Below are 23,178 nucleotides of genomic sequence, written 5' to 3' on the forward strand. Positions count from 1 at the left end.
GGGGGGGGGGGGGGGGGGGCTGTGTGGAAGTTGTTCATTCCACAAGGTGACTGAGGAGTGTGGGTGACAAAATATGTGAGTCCAGGGTTGAGCAATGCGCATGCTGTTAGTTTGTGGTTTTGGAGGTGCAGACCAGAGGGGTGTCTTTAATTACTGAAAGATCCGCTATCTGCGTCACTGGATCTTCCCCAAACTGGAGGTGGGCCACTGACACAGATGGAGGAGGGTCATACACCTTCTGACTGGAGGGGAGCAGAGTCACCTTGTATGCTACATTTGGCAACATTAAGCCAATATCATGGCTTCTTTCATAACTTTGAGCAGCATTTCATGTTTCATTAGACATATTCTACTGTCAAAAAAATATACTTTTTTTTCTTTTTTTTAAATACCGACCGCCCTAGTAAACATCATCTACTTTTAGCATTTTACTAAGTTTGACAACGAAGGAGCAGTGTTACAGTATTAGATAAAACAGGTATACCAATACTGGCAAGAGGCAACTCAATCAAGCACTGTTTTACTCGATCATTCTACTGCCAAATGAATGGCCCATTTGATAAATGCAAAATGACGCTGTAGTACAGTTTACTAAAGATATAGGTTTAACAATTTAACAGTGCCTTGTAGATCTGTACGTATGGCAGCATATCAGTTAAATGTGAGGAGTCATTACACCAACTCATTCAGTGCTCCAGAGAAAAACGTCACTGGAGCAAAGTGTGAACAACAAGCACCACCATTCTGATTAATACAATAAAGGAATACTATGGGAAAATAATTTTGTTAGATGTTCATGAGAATCAGAGCTCGGATCGGATCTCCTCCAATAATACAAGGGTGTGGTTTGCCATGGGGTGTGTGTGTGCGCGCACGCAGAGTTGGTCTCTTATTATGTAGAAAAGCCACAGAGGTGAGCTGTGGGTGTGATGACATCATCTGCCTAGCAGCTATGGGGATTCCCTAACAAAAAACACATCCTCTTTCTCTCTCTCAACTCACTGCACTTCTGTCTCTGTCTGAAACAGATGGGACGGGTCCCTTGCTCTCATCTCTTCTCTCCTTTTCTTTCTGTAGCTCAAGCACACGGGCAGCAAGGTGTGAGGGCTTCAATTCAGACGTGTGTGTGGGCGGGAGAGACAGCTCACTAAATCAATACATGAGATAAACGCAGCCCGAAAAAAATAAATAAACGGCGACAACAAAAAAAGGTGGAAAGAAAAATAAAATACAATAGAAGCACTCTTGGTCTCAGCATGCAATGCAAAAACACACCCCGCTTAGAGTAACTTAGATCAGGAGAGGTGAGGCCCTAGGCGTGCTCCAGAAGCCACTGGAAGAGGGAGATGCGGTGAGGTTCTCTGGCCTGGGACTGACTGTGTGTCTGACTCTCTTCGCAGTAGCGCAGCAGTGTGTGAAGCAGTTCTCCCACCCTCCACTTCCTCTCCCGAAGCCTTTGGACCACTGCTGGGAGCTGAAAGGGCATACAAGATTTACAATAATTAAAAGGAAGCCACATGGAAGCCATGGCTTACTAATTGTAATTTAGACTTATTAGTATAGTACACTGATCTGTGTAAATGTTTAAGAGTTTTCCCATTAGTTAGGAAAGGTGCTGACAGAGAGTAAATTTAGAGAAATGGATCAAAGGAAAGTCAAAGAATATCAGAGAATTTTATAAATGGGTCACTTAAGAGGGACGTACTATAACGACGATTCAAAACCAGGGGGTACTTTTGCAGTGGACAAGAAAGACTGTGGAGGAACTCAACTATACAACTGAATCAGCTGTTGTCTCCACAACAAAGCTAACTGTAGTGGAAACCAGGACACTACTATAAAAGATTGTTAATGTTGGTTTGAAAGGTTAGCAATCATGGAAAGAATGACTTAGTTCATTGAAGCAATCTGACTTGGTTAAGGACAGTCTTGATGTTTAATGATAAACACCACAGCGGGAACCCGTTTGAGATGGTGAGTTCAGAACAGACTGAGGGCAATCACCTGCTGGAGCTCTCTGTCAGGACTCAGTTGGATCTGAGGGATATCAGCCATGGAGGCCGCAACCCACTGCAGCATGCTCCTGAGCTGAGGGTCGAGAGTCACGTGCTGAGGGCCACGACCGAACTCCCTGACATCCGAGTTCACTACGACCAGTGCAGTCCTAGGAGACTGCACCTGCGTCCTGTCCACACAGAGAGTCCCTGCAGCACAGACAAATGTGGCTTTTATAGACAATTACATTAAGTACGTGCAAAGACTCAATCTTAGCAGTGTTGACCCTTCTTTTTCAAGACCTCTGCAATCTGCCCTGTTATCAATTAACTTCTGAGCCACATCCTGACTGATGGCAGCCCATTTATGCATAATCAATGCTCGAAGTTTGTCAGAATTTGTAGGTTTTTGTTTGTACACCCGCCTCGAGGACTGACCACAAATTCTCAATGTGATTGAGTTTCCTGGCCATGGACCCAAAATTTTTATATTTTGTTTCCTGAGCCATTTAGTTATCACTTTGGCCTTATGGCAAGATGCTCCATCGTGCTGGAAAAGGCATTGTTCGTAACCAAACTGATCTTGGATGGTTGGGAGAAGTTGCACTCAGAGGATGTTTTGTTACCATTCTTTATTTATGGCTGTGTTCTTAGGCAAACCTGTGAGTGAGTCCACTCCCTTGGCTGAGAAGCAGACATTCTTGGGTGCCCTGAAGCATTCTTCACAACAACTCAGCTTGTCTCCTTGAAGTTTTGATGATCCGGTAAATGGGTGATTTAGGTGGAGTCTTACAAGCCTGTGAAGCCCTGTTTGTACAAAGCAATGATGACAGCACGTGTTTCCTTGCAGGTAACCATGGTTAACAGAGGAGGAACAATGATTTCAAGCGTCACCCTCCTTTTAAAGCTTCCAGCGTGTTATTCTAACTCAGTCACCATGACAGAGTGATCTCCAGCCTCGTCCTTGTCAACACTCTCACCTGTGTTAACGAGAGAATCACTGACATGATGTCAGCTGGTCCTTTTGTGGCAGGGTGTGAAATGTTTTTTTAAGTTCATTTTCAAGAGGAACTTTGCAATTAAATGCAATTCATCTGATCGCTCTTCATAACATTCCGAAGTACATGCAAATTGCCATCATGTAAACTGAGGCAGCAGACTTTGTGAAAATTAATTAATATTTGTGTCATTCTCAAAACTTTTGACCACAACTGTATATGAGTGTGTTCTCCTCTTCTCCAGTACATCTCAAAGACAGACAGACACACCAAGTGTAATGTGTAACAGTCCTTTGCTCCCCCAGCCCTGGTCTGCACAGTGCTGGGTTCTCACACTCCCACAGCAGAACAGACCCCCTCACAGGGGCTGCTCTGGTTTGACACGCAAACACACACACACACACACACACACACAACGCAGAATGACTGACTATGGAGGGAGTGGAGTGGATGAATGAGCATTAGTGTGGCTGAATATGGGGGTGGTAAAATCCCCGGCTACAACACACTCAGACAGGCAGACAGACGCACAAGGCCAGCTGGAATCAAGGCCAACTGTTCCGAATTTCAGAGAGCGGAAAAAGAGCAAGACCTCAAATTAGGAGAGGGGCCTTTCTTTCACCCACATCCCTCTGCTGTCCAAACATGTACCATGTTAAACTGTTTCATATGCATGTTTAGGAAAAAACTTGTTCACAATAGATTATAAAGAATTAGAAAACCCTTGCATAAACACCAACTACTCAAAAATGGAAGTTGCAGGCACTTACCACTGGATTCCTCTTTGACCTCAGTCTCCTTGTCCTCTGTATTGTCACTGTTGAATAGATAATGTCATACATGTTAGTGAGAAGGGAGAAACGGCGGCGTAGATGAGGCTGCATGCAATGAGATAAAAAGGACATGCATGCTTAAGAGAACAGCTTTTGAAATAAGCATAGCAGGATATCAGAAGCCACAAGCAATCCTGATCCAATCCTTGACATCTTACACACAGAAGGAACTACGCTGCATATTTCCAGTCAATGTTTTTATACATTTCAGTAAATTTACTTTTCTCCTTTTGTCACTTAAGACCCGAAGACTAAGAGTACATCTCAATGTGAAAGTTTTTTGTTTTTTTCCCCCATTCTGAAAATCTACTCAATATCTATTCTGTCAATTGTGCAAATATTTGATGTGTGACGTGCCAACAGGTAAACAGTCATTTCTCCACTTTATAAGATTGTTAATGACAGTCATGTCGACACAGCCGATGGGTTCAGACACTCAGACTCTGCTCAATGCGACTAACAAAACAATACCAGTGTAAATGTAGCATTATCATCTATGATCATTAATGGCAGTGCGTGAAGATTACAAACCCACCAGTGTATTTGCGGCAGTTGACAATTAGTACCAAATCATGCTTTTTTTTTTTACTTAAACAGCTCATAGTGACATATTAGACCCTTGACTATATGAGACAATCTTTGTTATCTGGACTTGTTTTTAAATGTTTACAAGTACCTAAACCCCAAACCCGAATTTGTGAGAAACCTGCCACCTAATGGCAGACACTGAACTGGCCATCTACTATTTGCTGATCCTCAGAGCTAAGCAACATTACATTGTGATGAAGGAGGAGGTGATACATGTATAAAATCCTCATTTACTTTACTATTTACTACTACTTTAGTATATCTTATACTTATATCTTATTTCATATTGCAATATCAAAATATATTGTGACACGATATCTCCTCTGAAAATTCAGCTGAGAACAGTTTATGGATAAAATAACCAGGCCAGTCCTGCTAATTGCTTATGCAGCATTTCCAACAATGGCCTAATACACTCAAAGATATTACAACGATAACTATCACAGTATAAACGTTTAACAGCAGATGATTCAGTCCCGGCTTCACACAGATGTGGATTTGGGATAAGGTTACTCTTTAATGTCCCCTTTTTCAGTTTTTTTGTAATTTTTTTTGTTGACAGTAAAGAGTTGAAACAAAAGGGACTGTCACAGTAGTTTTGCCAGTTTTAGCCCTTTTCAGACAGAAATCTGCAGCAGTTCTGCTACGTTCTTGGAAACCACTGGTTTCGGTTGATGTCTGAGTAGTATAAACATGCATAAACTTGAGTATTATTCATTGCAGTGAATATTTTGTCTCCACAATTTTTTTGTCAGTACTGATCATGCAGTTGAGAGGCACTGATTGTCTGGTTGGTGCATTCAGATGTCTGTGGAAACTTCTGACATCTGAGAACTGGGTGTCAGCTGCCAAACGTGCCGAATTGAATTCATGCATTTTGTTGATGGAAAACAAAACCCAGAAAACATTGAAGTTGTTAAAGGCATAATGTAAATGTGGCAGCTTTTTGAATTTAAAAAGATTGCTATTTGGTGGCAGACTCTCAACCTCAAATTATACTGAGATGTCCTGTGCATGTTGCTTAACATGTTGATTTATAGCACTACATCGATGGAAGAAATTTTTCCCCAGCCTGACAAAACAGTGGTGGTTTTATAAATATAAATGGCTGGTTCCACAGATTCAATTTGTCAATGCTGCAATTATTATGTTTTTTTATGGTTTGTAACTCATGATATCTGCAGGACTAATATCTAAACCTATTTGTGGGTTTGAAATGTTAAATAGAATGAATGCAAGGTTTACAAGAACCCCCAAAATACAGTAACACGACAAATGACCATATTAAGCAAAAAAATGACATGCAAGTAAAGCAGAACGAGCAAAACATCATCATCATATGCCGTGTCAAAGCTATTTAAATATTATATTATAGAGCTTTAGTGTGGTCATGCAAGGGGCTGGCAGTTCCTAGTATGAGACAAAGTATGAATTAAAATACCATTGTATAATTTTGTAAATCATTTTCACATGATGCTGTGATTTCCCAATTTTTTACCTATTTTTGGCTTCATAGTAAATTCAATTCATCTATTTCTCTGTCCCATTCTAGGTGAACCCCCACGTTTTATGGGCATTTTGAAAGGTTAGCCACGTCAACCAGTTGCTGACCAACCTGTCAGAGGGAGAGAATGACATGCGTTCCTCACACGCCTCCCCCTCCAGGCCCAGACTGCTCCAGCTACTGCTGTTCCCATTGCTGCTGGAGAAAGAAGGAAGGTAACGCACCACTATAACACTGACAAGAGCTATCCTTTAAGAACAATGGAACAAAGATCAGGATATAATAAGCAGTTTCTTCCCATTTGCTATAATAACCACATCTATTATGTATCTTCAAAAACAATACTCAGGTTGATGACCATTTCTGGCATTTGGAATAATCCCTTAAATGCGAGATGAGGATCAAAACTGAGGAGGATTCTCGAAATGATGCAGCTTTTTCCACCATATATCGCTTTGACTCATCTGTAATGTTGACTGAGACAATTTGTTGCTAAAGGCCTAAAATGTGAGATCATTACATTCTTGTCCTGACATAATCCTGTTAATCCTGTGGTTTCCACCAGGACAACCAGCTGGCAACAGAAGCACAACAACATACACCCTCTCTGTAATTAGTCAATGATTAGCCTGCTGGCTGGAACCTGCATACTGTGGCGTGCAGCACTTTGAGTGAGGCTGGAGGGAGGAACATTTCTGATATCTAAAAATACCTTCTTTAATGTGCATTACCTCAGCTACAGCTTTCTCCTCGTGTTTTGGGTGAATGACACATGGTGAGAGCTTGTTCATTTCGTCAATCATCATGCTCAGTGTTTCAATAAGCCTGTGAAGGTGACCCCCCCCTCCATCCCCTTCCTAGATTTCATTTGCTGAGCGGAAACGGCTGCAGCAGTCGTTTGAACAACGTCTAATGAATTACACATGGTGGACTTTGTTCCTGTAGAAACACTGCCTGAAGTGAAGAGAGCACTCAAAGACACACCTTTAGAAAATATTATGATACATTAACTTGGCCCTGATGGCAAAAATAACTAGCTGCTAACACATTGTGTTCTTTCAGTATCTTGGGAAAGTATCTCAAATGTTGTCAGTTTTGCTTCCATAGAGATAACAACCTTCGCCAGAAATGTCAACAGCCCGATTCCCAGAGACTGGAGACTTGCATGAGACCGTGTCACTTAGAGAGCCGATTCTCAGACCCACTCACTTGGTTGCATACGTACGCAAGAATAGTGGTCCAATGTCCATCCAAGAAGAGTAGGCCAATTCTGTCACAACTACAACTTGGTCCTTATCCCTGTGGTGTATTTCACAAACATTCTCAGAAAAGCTTGGCTGCAATTAGACAGCTACATTCAATCTTTAACAACACATCCGTTAGAACCCGCATATAGTGCAACACTTGCACAAATCAGAGAAAATTGCATTTTGGCAGTGATATACAAATTAGATTTCCAAACCATACATTGTGCCCTGTGTTGACCTTGGGAAATCTCCCATCTAGACTCAACCACAGGAAAATCCTGCTAAAACGGGTCCAACACAAGCAACGAAAGAGTGTTTCTGTACCGCTCTCGGTGTGAGCAGATGGACAGCACAAATCCTGAGTCTATGACTATACAGAAATCAGTTTGACTACTTCTAACTGAAATATTACACTAGGGGTGCGATTCATCGACGTAATCGATTACGTAAACATGACTCGCATTACGTGCGTCGAAGCGGCGGTGCATCCGGTGTTAGCAGGGATTCCTCTGGACAAGCTGCAGCTACAAGACCTCGCATTCAACCGTTTGTTTGGGAGTATTTTAGACAGACACTCAACAACGTGCTGCTCCGTGAGCTCTGTGAATTGGAAATGGCTTCACTGCAGCACAACTGCTGTCCACGGATACGTGAAGCTGCGCTGAACACATGAAGCATAAGTATCCCGGAGCACTTTGTCTAGACGGCAACACCACAAATTGTGTTTACTCTCCGTCTCCACACAAGCACGGCACGTTGTCAGCACGAGGACACGCAGTCCGTTGAAATGTATTTTCAAAGTATTTCTTCATCGCCTTCGTGTTAAAAGTAAATTCTGCCCCGCTGCTGTCATGGTAACATAACGTTACACCGTGTGTCATCTAATGTTCGGCCGTTTCATATTTTCTGTTTACTGAACGGCCACATATGAGCGAGAAAACAGCTGAAAGTAACAACACAGTCAATCTGTGACTGTCTGCACAGTCTGTGAATCGTTTCAGGTGTTTTCTGCCCCACACTGATGCAGAAATACATTTGATTATCATACTGCATTACTCAATACTGAAATAAATCCATGTCAGAAACATTTAAAGTTTTAAGTAAAGTAGCCTAACTCATGTCTGTTATTGTTGTTATTAACAAAACACATCAGTGACGTGATAATGGAATTCATTTTAAGATATGCTACTATTGTCATTATTTTAATGTGCTTCATCAGGATGATTTATTGATTAGACATGCTTTTGATATTGATTAATCAAGTAATATAGGGTACAATTTTTTTTCTTACACAAATAGAATACACAAAAATAAATAAATCGTTAGATTAATCAATTTGAAAAATAATTGTTATGTACAGCCCTATATTAAACCCATGTCATCATTGTCCCCAGAGAATTAAAAAGTGCCAGTCCACTGATTAGATTCCCAAGTGTGCCACTATTCCACATTTCTACTCCAGCTGTACCCAGAGTGTTCTAATTTTAATATTCCCTGTATCTTGTTCACATTTAAAGTAAAGACCAAATAAAGAAACATAGTGGGATATGTGGCTGAGACAGCAGCATTGTGCCAACTGGCCGCTGTCAATCACATCAAAGAATGCCCGAAACCTGTTCATAAAATGATCTGTACAGAAATATGCTTATTTGTCAGTACTCCTGTGTCAAATCACATTGTTGATGGTTTATTGTTACCAATAAAAGTGTAAGGGGGAAAGAGTGGCAGAGGTAAAACAAATCAAGAATCACATTCCCCTTTCATCCAACCTATAAAAAAGCCACAGTATGAGCAGAAGCCATTAATAGCTGATAACCACCTCATGAATAAAGACTCAAATCTCTGATTATTAATATTACTGTAACACTAAAAACAGAAGTTTGATAATATAAAGTATTACAGTATTTGCCAAATGCACACACATATATCTTTATCAGTTAAATGGTTTGTGTCTGGCAATCTGCAAATGTGTATTTATTATCCATTACCACAGTAAAATATTGACACTAAAGGGATAAAGCAGCAGTGTGCTCTACAGGTGACTGGAAATTTGGTATGCCATGTATGAGAAAGCTAGTGGTTGTATACCTGTCACTGAGGTGGAGGAAGCTGCTGTTGTCATCTGGGTGCTCGTCCTCAAAGCTCAGGTTAGACCAGCTGCCCAGACTGTCATCTCCTACACTCAGCTGCTGGGACACAGAGGACTCAGTGGCTTCCCTTCCTGGAAAGCTAAATGCACAGCGAGATGGAAGGAGACAAAAATTAGAGGGCTTCAAGAAGTTTGCAAACATTTATATTTACAATTTCCTGATGAAAATGCTCTCTATGTAGTAATATGAGTGAAGTTAGGTAATAAGTAAATATGAAATAGTAGTAGCTTAAATGCACAAGTTTGTAAAATGTGCATAAATGCTACATTGTGTACATGCACGTCCACACTAGCCCTAACAGGAATATATACGAACATGCCGTCATGTAAAATAAACAACTAACATGAATCTTTGTGTGTATACCTGATGTTGGCAGCATGACAGATGTTGGACAGGGCTGACGTCATGATCTCAGCAGTTAGACTCTCGGCATAGCTGGTTCCATCGTGGCCGATGCCGCTGTCAGCATTAAGGCTGGTGTTACTCAGCTCACGTTTAGCTGTCTCCATCGCTATGGACACCATCTCCTCTGCAAACACTGCCCTGTGGTCCAGGTCAATGTGGATCTTGGGAATCTCCAGACTAGAGAGCCGCTCGGGCCTTGCCTGATATTCTGGCCCTCGTTTCCTCCTCTGTAATATAGGCTGATGGTGCCTGCTAAGCTTGGTGCAGTATGGGCACTCCTGGACCTGACAATAACGGCATGTCCTCTCCCCCATGGCTTGGCCCAGTGAGACCCCCTCGGATAGCCTCTGGGTGTGAGAGTTTCTGTCATGGCCTTGGGTCCTCTGGTGCTCCCGGGATGAATGTCCAATTGAAGCCAGGCTAATCTTCAGAGTGTCATCAACTATTTTCCGTGCGTAATGCTCTATGACCTGCATCACCCTACTCCTGTAGCCTCCATCATACAGGCTCCCTGTACTGTGGTAATGCCTGCTCTTGCTCTCCTTGGACAACAGGGGGCAGGAGAAAGAGTTTCTGATGAGATTCTCCGCCATGTCTTCAAGTTTGGATTTCTTATAAAGACAGGAGTCTGTGAGAGACTTCGGCAGCCGTACGGAGGAAAGATGCAGCTTGCGTGTGACATCACAGGTGATGTTGTAAGCTAAAGACTCTGCAAAGTTGACCAGATCCACGTACTCCCTCTGACTCTGTTCGTCAGAGTCCCCGCAACAACACAGAGCATCCTCACCTGAGGGACAAACCACTGACTCTCCTCCGTCCTTGGGTGACGAGGCCTCGCTACCAGGAGTTTTCCATTCATCTGGCAGCGACTTAGAGGACTGGAGGCGGGTGCTAGAGGATCTGTGCTTGATTTTGCGACTGGCATGAGCCAAGCCAAGTTTTATGGAGCGATAGGCCAAACGGCTTGCATACTGGTCTAGAACCAACTCCCTACTGCCTCCCTCCTTTTTCAGCACCCTGATAAGGTAGCCAGCATATTCATCTGTCACACTCTCACAGCTGGGATACTCCGAGGACAGGCCAGAACTCGAGGTGGAGATGGTGCTTGTGGTGGAGGTGGGGGACCGGAAAACAGAGGCTATGAGGTCATTAGACCACTGCTCAGCCATCCTCCCTGCTCTCCAGTTCTTTTCTGTACTGGGTTGAGACTGGTGTTGACATTCAGAGCTAGATCGGTCAAAACTTCTTCTTCTGAGCGCTCTGTGATATGGACACTGCTGTGCAGAGCTCACCATCCTCTTCACATCATTGATGACCTCTCCCGCCACCTCCCCGGCATACACCCACAAGGTGTTCAGCGTCTGCTCTGAGAACTGAGCCACGCTGTCTCTCCTTCTCTCGCCGCCTTTGTTCATCTCCCCCTCCTCCTCTGCCACGCCCAGGGTGTCCATCTCTGTTGCCATGGAGACAATGTGACAAGCCAGCCGCTCAGCATAGTGAAGAGCTTCCTTGTTGGAAATTCGGCGAGCAGACATCTGGTTCAGTTCATGACGGCCACCCACTGTCTCTAAACATCTGTCAGTGCCACCAACACCCTCCTCTTCTGCCAACTCTTCCTCCTCTTCCTCCTCATTGCCATCTGCCTCCTCAGAGAGAGACCTCATCAGTTTGAGCATAAACTCAGCCTTGTCTGCCTCAGGGGTGATGTCTTTTGGCCCTGGGCCAGGCTCAGGCTGATAGTGAGGGGTGGGTGGGGGGGTGGCAGGGGAAAATTCCTTGGCCAGCTTACTTTTCAACTTCTTGGAGAACTGTTTTATCTGCTTCTCCTTGGACACCTCACTGGGCTGCTGAGGTGTAGAAGGCGGAGTGCCAGGAGTCCCACCTGATTTTTGTCCGGAGCTTGGAGCCGAGTCATCAGATGTCCTCCTTTGTTCACCCATCTCGGTCCCCGGCAGATCAAGAGTATCCATCATCACAGGATGTGTTTCAGCCACACCTCTGGTCCTGGGGTCTAACTCACAGCTGGCTCTCCCCTGACTCTGAGAGCCTGTCTGAAAGGAAATCTGAGGAATGCTAAGCTCTGCTGCTTGCTCAACAGGGCCGCCCTTCCTAACGTCTCTACAGTCATATCTGAAGCCCTCCCTGCCGGCTCCCTGCTTTGAGGAGGAATCTGGAACCTCATCATTAGCTGCCTCCTGCTTAGAACAAGAGCCCCTTCTGTTTCCGATTGTCTTTGTAAGGAAATCAGCGCAGTCACCAAAACCTTTCTTCATCTTAGAAGCAGTTATTATCTCACAAGCCTCGGTTACTATCATATCCACCATGTTCCCAGAGAAGTTTTGGAACGGTGACTTTCCTTGTGAGGGCTCTCCCCCGGGTATGGGGGTCTGAGTTCCATGACTGTAAAGGTGAGTTTGTGTGGATGTGGTGGTGTCAGAGGAAGATTCAGAAACTCTTTTGGGGCTAGTCTGAGGGCTATCTGAAACGCTAGATTTATACTGACAGGTCTTCCCAGGATCATGAAGATGGGAGAGTGCTTGGCCTGCTTGGGGCACCGGAATACAGCTGGCCATGCCTGATACAGTGAACAGGGCTTTCTTCACTGTGCAGGTAGCATCCTCTGCTGAAGGCCCTGGTGCCACTGCAGCTGAGCTGGCACTTAAAACCTGCTGGTTTGCAAAAGTACTACAGGTGTGAGTGCTAGTGTTCTCTGCACTGACGTAACAGACGTTGTCCAGAGATACACTAATAGCTGCTTGGCTAGTGAAGGCAACATCAGCTTGAGAGAGCTGTATGAAGGCCTCCTGAATAACAGACTCAGACAAGTCTGAAGCATAGGAGGAAACCACCTCCTCCTCCTCTTCCTCTTCTTCTTGCCCGTGGCCAAATGACCAGTCACTGGGGGTGAGAGGGGTTGACGGGTGTGAGAACTGACACACTTCCATAATTCCTTCAAACACCAGCTCTTCAGCCAGATCAGCAGCAAAGCGCGTCACTGTATTGTGGAAAATCTGCTTTTTCACTGTTAGGAAGTCTTTCAGCGCCCCAGACACGGCCTCTCCGACTAGGAAGCCGGCTAATCCATTGATCGCTCGTTCCTTCAACACATAGGCGTGGCGCATGCCAATCTCATGGAAGGCCATCTGAAACACTGAGGAGGTGAGCCTGGCAGCTAGGTGACACAAGGTGGTGGTACAGGAGGACACGCCTTTTTGGAGGTCTCGCAAAGCGCTTCCCAAGCTCATTTCCACCAGGTCAGTGGCAAACCTCTGAATGCCATCCTTCAGAGACTGAGACTTCCTCTGCAGCTTGGCCACTGTTACAGTCTCTTGTATTTCTGAGAGCTTCATCAGGTAGCCCGAAGGGTTCTTGAATTCCTTGTGGCAGACGCAGCTGAGATTCTTGTTGTCACTGATGTCAATGGCAGACTGGTAGCCACACACAGATCCCAGAATTTCTTTGGACAGACTGCTCGCAAAGTCAGAGTAAGTCTTATACAGAGAACAGAGATCCTGGGGTTTACGTAGCTCTGAGCCATCCCGTACATCCTCATCTGTCTTCCAGAAGTATTCCAGTGGCCCACTGGAGTCCACTAGAGGGCTGAAGGCAGAAGAGCTGACAGGACTGAAGAGTGGGCCACCATTCTCCTCAGAGGGGGTCTGCACTGGTCGTGGGGAGTCAGGCACTTCAGAGTGAAGTGAGTAGGGAGAGCCGGGTTTCAGAGGAGTGGGTTTTTTCACATTGGCTGGGAGGGTCGGCTGGTCAAAGCGGTGAGGATTCATACCCTTGGTTGAGCAGCCCCTAGAAACATATTTGGTGCTAGACTCCGCTGACTTTTTCTGTGTTGTTGGGTCACTGATGTTGTCCAGAGGCAGTGCGAGAGTGCAGCTCTCTGAGCTCAGCTCCTCTAGGTCATCAAACTGGTCAAAGCTATCAAAGAACTCACTGACTTCAGAGTCTGAGTCTTCAACTCGATCTCTAGGCCCCCCTGGCACCTGGGGGATGTCCAGCTTGGCCAGCATGCTCTTCTGATAGCCCACCTCATCCAGAAAAATGATCGGGCTGGGGCTGGAGCAGTCAGACTCTTCCGATTCACTGACATGAACCAAAGGTGAGGGGAGACGAGCTCCGGGACTACAGTAAGTCCATTGGGATTCAATACCTGATGACCTCTGCACTGTGACGGATACATCTGGAGCCGATTTATGTTTAGCTGAATACTTCTTTGAGGAGGAGCTTATGATAACACGGGAGCCTGATAATTCCTTTCTTCTCTTGTGGGCTGGGACCGTCTGCGATGCCACATCCCGCTTTTTAAAATGCAAATAGGAAGCAGCTGTGGAGATGGACATAAAGAAGAGGGGGGAAACTGGTCATACACAGTATATACAAAGAAGGGATAAAAGATAAACATGACAAAAAAGCTATTCAAAAAAGAAAGTTTAGTTGTGTAAAAACAAAAGCTTTTTGTCCATTGTGCCTTGATTATATAATAAAGGTAGAGGAAAAAGTGCATCCCAACTAGAAATTAACTTATTAGTGCCGTCTAGCAGTGAACTGAAAAATTTAATTACTGCCACTTTTTAAAGATTATGATGAGGCTTTAAAATTCAGGTCTCTATTTTGGATTTATCCAACACGACTGTCTATGGTCTGTTGATGTGGGCTCACAAGATACTCTACATAAAGCACCAGGGGCTACTAAATGCCACTAAGTGTTAGATGTTAAACCTACACGGACTGTCTCCTGTGTCTTCCTCCTCCAGATGCTCCAGGGCTGTGACAAAGTCATCCTCGATTGATGAGACAGACTGGTTGGTGTCATCTTCCTCTGGCTGGCTGGGCTCAGCTGTGCCCCTCTGAAGAGCCTGAAGCTCCAAAGCATAGCGTACACCTGCCATGTAGCACCCCAGCAAGCCCACCAAAGATGCTACACTGGCCTGAGGGTAGACACTAGTGCTGGGATTATGCCTCAGCACGCACACAGCCTTTAACAAACACTGAAAGCAGAGAAAAAACAGCACAGCAAGACATAAAGGAAAAAAAGGGAAAGAGAAATATTGAAAGTTAAGCTCGGGTGTCTGGTAAATTATTCAGCTAATTTAGAAAAAATACAGTTATACAGTTTCTAACCTGTCAAAAGTGATCATGTCCTGCACTCATTTGAAACAGGACATTCTTGTAACTTGAAAGATCTTGGCTTTCGCAAATTAAACAGAATTCACAGGGGAATTTTCGCATCCTAATCTTTCAGGAGGGGGGATGAAGGCCGGAAGAGTTTTGTTATGTCTGTACTCTGATTTCCAGTTGATCTGTTGCATATGTAGAATACAAAATCACTTAGTACAAGTTCACTCTGCAATGCAGATAGGTGGGAGGTCTCACTGTCTGAAATGGACAACAAAACCACAGAATGCGCTACAGGCCATGTGTGAACCCAAACACGGCACACAGCACTAGGAAGGACAAGGCTGCAATAGTGGGCTGAAAAAACAACATCTCCTCTGTCTGTCTCACCCACCTGCATTTCTTCAAGGCGTGAGAAAGACTTGCTATGTCTGTTTATACGCAGGGACAGACAAGGCCATAAATGTGGGGAAACAATTTCATCAACAAATGCCAACATTTTAGGAACATACAAAAACATAATCCCTTTTTAGGTGTAACCTAAAAAGGGATTATGTTTTATTACTGGCAGCAAAAGTTACATTTTAAAAGTCAGAAAGAGTCAGATAACATCATCGAAGTACTCAAATCTATTTCTACTTCGATTCTAGTGTAAAGAAAGTTTCAGTTTATTTCGTATTTAACTGGCATTAACAGTTGTTACCCTAGCTTCAGGGTGAGGTCAGCTTTTCAATGAAATTACAAAAACAGTAAAACGGGTAGTATCTCAAGAAATTATCTTGGACCACTGGTGCTGAGATAATAAGAGCTCATTCCAACTCCCCCTCTTCCCCCCTTCCCCCACATTTCTGCTTTACTCAACATGCTGGCTGTTCACATTCCTTCAAGATGAAAGGTCCGCCACCTACCTGAGGCCCAGCGTCCTTGTGCTCTGCCAGCCTGCGGGAGTCTTTGAGCAGCAGGACCTCGTCATTCTTGAGGCCGTGAACGTGGAGGGACCTGAGAAGCTCACACAGCCCTCCTGGCAGAGATGACAGGGCCTTGGGAAGAGGAAGTACATGAGCTTGTAGTTCAAATGGTAAATTGCAAGATTTACCAATCGTTAATTTCTAAAAGGACATTCTTTCAGTGTTTCATTATGAAAACATACCTGTTGGGTGACATCTTCCCCTTCACAATGACCAGGCAGACACACAAAATGAATCTGAAAGAGCACAGTTGATGGTGAGTTTTAATGTGTCTTAATGTTTCAATATGGCTGAGCTTTACACATGTTTGCACTGCTGTTTGTGTGACACACCTCTGTCAGTCTTATGTCTCTGCTTGGCAGCTCTAGGCCAACGCTGCATAGCTCCTTTTTATTCCTAAAGAGGCTCTTCACACACTGCACCCCACTGTCACGCACAGTCTGCAGACCAACAGAAATAATGCGTAACCAATGTGTATGTATTTATCAATCACATTAGAATTCATGAAAGATGAATGCAAAAAGAACAGTATTTTGTGCATGTGCCTGTTTTTACACATGCTTTTATTATAGATTCTGTGCAATCAGAATCTACTCAAATTTACATATATCCATTTCCAGCGAAAACACGTCATTAACTGCAGTAACGTCTAACAACTACTGACCACAAGTAGACAAAAACAAATGTTAAAGTACAGTACTGTATTATCAAACCTACACCAAACCGGAAAAATAACTAAGACAAGATTTTCTGCGTTTTAACATACGGTCAACATTACGAGTGGAATTTGTTAATATCAGGTGCAAATGTCCATCTAAACATCCTTTGTCAGACATAATAGCAGGCATAAGGAATCATTGGAGCGTTGGGTTTGAAACCCTTTCAAGGATCTAGTTCACTACAGATAGAGTCAGAATAAAACGCAGGATCACAGCAGACAGACCTCTTTCCGGACTGAGGGCCTGGACCTTACTGGGACTCCTCTAATACGTGCACAGGCATCCATAGTAACAGAGAGCTGCACGTGGCTGGCTGACTGGCCGCTCACCTGTAAACAAAGAATGTGCCGGGGGGAGAGGGAAAACAGAAAATGACATAGTGAGTGGCATCGCAAAGAAGTTCAGCATTCAACATGAGATATCTTGCTGTTACATGCTCCTCAGCCGCAGTAACAATCACATCACAAAGCAATGACTGTATCAGCGCCATTAGTAAACAAAGAGATTTCATCGCTATCTACTGTTGTACACCTTAACGCCAAATTAGGAAGTACGATGTGACAAAGTCAGTGGTTTACGTGAGTGCACCAGTGCCGTTAAGTAATGTGAAGTGACTACTGGACTCAAGCCTGTGAAACAGATCACAAAATTCTTCACTGCAGGAGGCAATACCATATACGTTTTGGTTTGAGCTCTTAATTTTTGAGATTGTGCAGCCAACCTTCTAGACTAGCATTTTGTTCAAACCCATGTGAAAATAACATCAAGCTCTTACAAGTAGGCCCAGACTTGTCCTGCTGGTGAGGATAAGCTATAGTAGGCCATGCTTCTTTGATATTCTTTAAACAGTCAGGCCCGCATCAAAGATCAAACAGCAAGGCAAGAGAGCAAGGGTGTGTGCTCTGAGCAGGGGAAACACACTTGGTAAGCAGCATGAGAGAGCGGGTAAAGGAGGCAAAATATTTACAGTGTACAAGAAGGAAAAGTTTCCCAAGTAATCTAAGCCTCTCCTTTGAGGTATGGTCCAAAGCAGCTAGTTGAGTCTAGACCCAGGCAGGCGGTCCTATTGATCAGCCCAACATGCATTCTGAGAACCAGAGGGGTAGAGTACATGCCACTGGCTTCCTCTAGTGATCCAGGACCTCCTAGCTTCTCGTGGGTGCTTTGGTGGGCTGTACAAAAAAAACAACACAGCCAGCAACTGCTGCCTAACCTCAACTATGCAGTGCATCCCAATTCACTCATGAGGGAAGCAGGCACAATGGCCTATTATGGCTGCGAGTATCTCCAGCAGAGACAACATAACGTGCTTCTTTTTTTTTTTTAAGCCTGTGGTGTTTCGTGTTTAGTTCACAACATTAGCATCCAGTAGTAACGTATGTGAGAATCAAGTTAATAGGCCTACGTCATCACCTGATCTAACTAATGTGGTCATATAATGTATTTGGTATGAGTCATGTCATGGAAAAACTGCAATTGTAGTGTAACTACGTTTAGGCTTAAACAAAACTTCAGGGGCCGATTCATGAAACTAATCATCACCAGAAATGTAACAGAGCTAGGCAGATGCAGCCAAGGGATTCTGAGGGGTGTTTGTGATCATCTTATAAAAAGGTACACAGCAAAACAACCTGTCAAGGGCAGAAACTGTGTAGTCTAAAATCTTGTTTGGTTGGGAGCTGATGTGGGCCAAATTTTGAGAGCGAGTGTGGGTGGATGGATAAACAGAGAGAGAGAGAGAGACTGGAGAACATGAGGACAAACTCAGCTCATTGAGAGACCTAACACCAGTCTCTAATGAGGCACAGGTGACTTTGTGCTCAGGTGAAATCAGTGGAGTACACAAGTAAACACACCATTAAAAGGGAATATTTATTCTAAAACAGATCTCCTAACTTATTTCTCTAATGTCTGAACTCATCTTTTCATTAGCTGACAAGCAGAGAGACAAGAATTTGGTGCTGGTTGCATACAGAGACACACCTTAGAGCTGGAGATGCTCCATGGTTGTGCTCAAATGTAGGGCCCGACCAATGTGGGATCTTCAAGTCCGATGCCAATTTCGATATTTGAGGATTTTAAAATCCGATAAGCAGATTTATCGGCCGATATCCTTTTTCCATCTTATTATTTTATATAAGAAACGCATGACATGAACAAAGATTATCCCGAATATTTGTTACGTAGAGACCATACCAAGATACCATGACATAATGCAGTATAAAAAGAAACTTTTTTTTTAGTAGATCTGCTACACATTATGGAGTACTACTACTTATGAACATTAAATTAAATAGTGTATGTTAGAGCTGCAGGGGTGGGCGAAATCGTCGGGCCATCAACGGCACTGACAGACAGGAAACATGCAGAACAGAAAGACACGTGTAGTAAGGTAAGCGTATTGTGAGGATTGGCACCAGCATCACACACACACAGCCACCAGTCAGCTCAAGAAATATCTGTGAAATGGCGTTTCAAACCAAACGCACAAGTCCGAAAGAGGCCCAGTCTGTCCCGAGTTACAGCCTGGTTGAAGCCAGTACGCTGCTTACTAGCGTTGGAGGCTGCGGGGGAGGGGGACTCCGGTGTTGTTGGAGAATTACTAAGACTGACTATTAAACACGGGAGGCATCACTTGGTTTTATTGTGTCCAACTTTTGAACTGAATCTCAAACTGAGTATTTTCTGTTTGCTTACTGGGATACAGAAAGATGGACTCCTAGGATATTTGAACTGGGATAAGGACTCATTAATTGGTGGTTGAACTGTGGGTTTTGTATTGAGCTCTTACTGTATAACACACTGTGGTGAACTTGTTTTTCTTGTGGTCTGTAGGCAGACCTGATGATATTATATCATATTATTAATGCCATGACTTGACTCAAATTATCTTTCTCATATTATTAAAATTAGATGCTTCTTCTCCTCCATTGCTCATTATAATAATTCATGCATCACCTAATTTCCTCATAACACAGGCCTGACCCACAAGAAAGACCAGTGTATGTTTACTCTATCCAATATCGTGTTGGTCATACGATACACTGATCTACTGCTTGTCCGTTTTGAGTAATACCGAAGGTAAAGAGCTTACAAATTAATCGCATATTATATCGCAATATTGGTATAAAAAAAAAAAATCGCAATTAGGTCATTTTCCAAAAGCAAAATAAGCAAAGCAAAACAGAAACTATAATAAATACCAATATAATACTACTATTACTACTACGAATAATAATGGTAAGGTCATTGCTATAATATTAATGGTAAACAGTGCTCTCCTGAATAGGCAAAAGAATTCTATATGTTTTTATTTTGTCATGAAATAGTTATTACCTTACATATAATCTGCCACATGACTACTTTCTACTATGTAGCATATTCACATCTATTTTATCCCTTAACCAGCTGTTAATTATATCCAAAGCTACAAGAAACCATTTCCTAACCACCACCTGGCTCTAAAACATGCAGTCTATGATACAGTGACCCAGAAGACACGCTCCTCTTGAATGCATCTAATACTACATGACGGTCTACAACAAGGGCCTGCAACATTGAGATTGCACACTAACGTTGCACATTCAAAAGAGCATGTTTATTCACATGTCCCCTCTCATTTCCGACGTACTGACTGTAAGCCAAGCGGCTCGCCGATATGTTTAGAATAAGTTAAACAATACAGTTTAACCGCTCATTAACGTTGGCGCTCCTCTACTGATAAACGTAGCATTAGCCAGCTTTGTGGCTAATTTAGCAACAGGCAGCGTCAAATGCTGTAAGTGATGTTTAAGAAGAACATTTAGAAGTAATGAATTAGAGAGAAATGAGAGGACCATTCGCTAGAACTGTTTCAGAAATGAATCTACAATCACCTTTGTCAGCAGCGTAAACTCCACTCATCTATCATTACCATAACATTAAACACACAGCTGTGAGCCAGTGTTCTGTTGATATATGCTTCCTATCGAGATGTGCCACTTGGCAGTTCTTTGCATGGCTATTGGTTAAGTTTAGGGTTAGACGTTTTTCGATAGGGAAGCATTAATTGTCAGAACAATGAAGTTGTGAAGTGAAAGATGAGAAAGTTAGGAAGTACGGTAACTTTAACGTTATAGTAAGGGGAGAAGTGATGAAGGCTATTTTTATTATTATTTAAGTTATGTAATTGACGTGACAAGAGACCAACTCACCGGGAACACTGAGTGTGAGAGTTGCTCCTGGTTGACTGCAGTCTGCTGATGTTTTGTTCTGTGGTGCTGCAGTGTTTTGAACAGAGGAGCTGCAGAACGCCCTCTGCTGGGCAAACTATGCAACACTCATGACCTGAGGGAAGGATCACACTCTTGGTTTCTTTTTTTAATAGTCATATATCGGCTGTTATTAACACCGATGCAGATGTATCTGCAAGTAGTTTATATCGGCCGATAATATCTGCAAAACAATAAATCGGTCGGGCTCTACTCCAATGATTAGCCAATTAATCAATTAGGCAAAGAAATATTTTTTCAAGCAGAAATGCCGTACATTAGGTATTTTTTTTCACAGCAGACATCTTGATTTGTCATAGTAGAAAGCACAGGTGTTAATAGTTAATAACACTGGTAGGCTCGTTGAAGGACCCTAAAAGTGAAACAGCTAAACGGAATGAGGCCGTCATTCATTTGTTTACACCTGTGCTTCTTCTACTTGGACTTGTCAAAATGTCCTTCATGAAAAAAGGGCTATTGTTTGCTGATGTCCTGTGTCTTATTTGGCTGAAATATCTTTTTGGACTATTGGTTGGACAAAACAAGCCTGCACGTCAGGAAAGTGAGATGGGCATTTGCCACTATTTTGTGACATTTTACAAACTAAAAGATTTATTAAAATAATTATTAATCAATAATGAAAATGGTAGTTAGTTGCAGCCCTTCTCCATAGAGACTGCTGGGACACAATTTGCATGTATTATCTCAAAAATGTCAAATTAAGATGTCATACATTCAAGTCTAAATTTGGGTCTATGGTGTGTTGACTACTGAGCAAAAAGCAAAAATATCTGTCACCACTGCAGAACAATACATTAACCAGTTTATATGTAAGGAATTATATTTCCACTAAACATTGTGCAACAAAAAGCTCATTGTCAATTGCGTGAACATCACTTGTTGCAACACACACTGGATGTTACTTTCCACACATCTGCATGGTACAGATAATTGCACTTAAGATGCAATTCGTCTATTTACGTTAGCAAAGAGTAATAAAAGGAAACTCAACCAGGCACGATGTGTTTGGAAGAATATCTATCTAATGTCCCAGCTTATGGCGCTGGTACCCGCCGCAGCAGCAGGCCACAGAGGAGCCACAGAGGAGCCACACACACTGTGGGTGCTGATGTTGATTCACGACTAACGTTACTCGGGCTCCATGCAGTCCTTTCCAAAACGGACACACGGGTAACGTTAACTAACTTAGCTGACAAGCTGCAGCACATTACACAGACATATCAGTACGCAACAAATCATCGGCAAACATAAAACGACAGCCAGATTAGCCTGCTAGTTGACAGGCTGTCAATCACGGGCTAGCAGCAGAACCAGGCCGCAGTCGGCTCGGTATGTGATGTCACCTTATTGTCGATAGCTAGCACCTAGCCACCAAGCTAATGATAACATTAAGGTAGGTATAAATACCTAACCAACAACAGTCTGTGATCGTTTGCTGTCTATTCCAAACAAAGCTGTGTGTGTTTATCAAGTAATTTTACCTCACGCCTCAACGTCGGACTCCAGCAGCGTTGACGGTAGCCGCTGAGTTTGATGCGCGAACTGTGGACGATCCGCCCGGTTTGAACTCTTCTTTCTAAACGGTACTGAAGGGAAGCAACAAATCGCCCACCTTGGTTTCCCCACTACTGCCTTGATTATTTCAGTTTCAGAACTAAAGAAGAGGAGGATTCATGGTTGCTTAGCTTAATGAATGCTGTATCAGTCTTTTTAACCTGAAAACGGCAACATGCATGTTCATAGCAAATGGAGGGAGGACAGTAACTAAAACTGTTTTTAGTGTTTGGAAGCTTTGTGACCAGGTAAAATAACTATTTTAATCCTTCCCAAAAGTCAGACCTGCCCTGAGACTTCACTGGATGAGCTCAAGAAGATAATAACACTATACGAAATCACGCTCGATTTCACCGATTCCCAAAAATGAATCGAACTCCCCATTTCCTGTGCATTACAGTTCTTCCCATGAAAACAAGAGAGATTGAGGCATCATCAATCGCACGCCGAGTGTGGCACTGGGGCTGTGGAAGACAGAACAATCGAACTGAAGACAAATTAGCAGAAGTGTTTGATATTAACATTGAGGTTTTATAGAACTTTATTTGACACAAACTATATAAGCACAAGAACCATAACAGTAAAAATTAACTGAAATGTAAAAACACGATAAATCATTTTTCAGATCTTGCACTTGGTGCAGATGGTGCATTAAAACATTTAGTGGGTATCATGTTGGCCTAGCCTACATTATTTTAGTCAATTCTAAAACAGTTTGAAATGAATTTATTGCACTTGCTACATATACATGCACTTGTACATTTACCCAGCTTTATCCCTGAATCTTCTGATGCTATACTCTTGTGACATTTATTAGTGT

At 43.1% G+C, this 23,178-nt stretch overlaps 1 protein-coding gene across 4 annotated transcripts; it reads right to left on the bottom strand.

Moving 5' to 3' along the window:
• Positions 1-19: 19 nt before the first annotated feature.
• Positions 20-22,583, bottom strand: akap11 (A kinase (PRKA) anchor protein 11). 4 transcript variants are annotated; one of them, XM_046054871.1, is made up of 13 exons: positions 22,286-22,583; positions 20,727-20,859; positions 16,758-16,862; positions 16,147-16,254; positions 15,997-16,050; positions 15,755-15,886; positions 14,455-14,719; positions 9,678-14,055; positions 9,253-9,393; positions 6,029-6,115; positions 3,763-3,809; positions 2,005-2,204; positions 20-1,474 (listed from the first exon to the last, which is right to left on the bottom strand). In XM_046054871.1, the coding sequence occupies exons 3-13, from the start codon at positions 16,818-16,820 to the stop codon at positions 1,313-1,315; spliced, it is 5,637 nt and encodes a 1,878-aa protein (XP_045910827.1). In that variant the 5' UTR covers positions 16,821-16,862; positions 20,727-20,859; positions 22,286-22,583; the 3' UTR covers positions 20-1,312. The 4 variants fall into 4 exon arrangements, with proteins under 4 accessions (XP_045910827.1, XP_045910829.1, XP_045910828.1 ...); XM_046054873.1 differs by having other exon boundaries at positions 6,029-6,112; positions 22,286-22,582; XM_046054872.1 differs by lacking the exon at positions 20,727-20,859.
• Between the last annotated feature and the right edge of the window lie 595 nt (positions 22,584-23,178).

This window comes from Micropterus dolomieu, linkage group LG07 (genome assembly GCF_021292245.1).
Source record: "Micropterus dolomieu isolate WLL.071019.BEF.003 ecotype Adirondacks linkage group LG07, ASM2129224v1, whole genome shotgun sequence".
In the NCBI taxonomy this organism is placed as follows: Eukaryota; Metazoa; Chordata; class Actinopteri; order Centrarchiformes; family Centrarchidae; genus Micropterus; species Micropterus dolomieu.

Bases quoted from the DNA above. Each gene is read 5' to 3' on its own strand.
- akap11 (XM_046054872.1), bottom strand. From the start codon at position 16,820: ATGGATGCCTGTGCACGTATTAGAGGAGTCCCAGTAAGGTCCAGGCCC. The intron at 9,394-9,677 runs GTATACACACAA...CTGTGCATTTAG, and splicing joins TGTCATGCTGCCAACATCAG to CTTTCCAGGAAGGGAAGCCA. The intron at 3,810-6,028 runs GTTGGTCAGCAA...TCTATTCAACAG, and splicing joins TCATTCTCTCCCTCTGACAG to TGACAATACAGAGGACAAGG.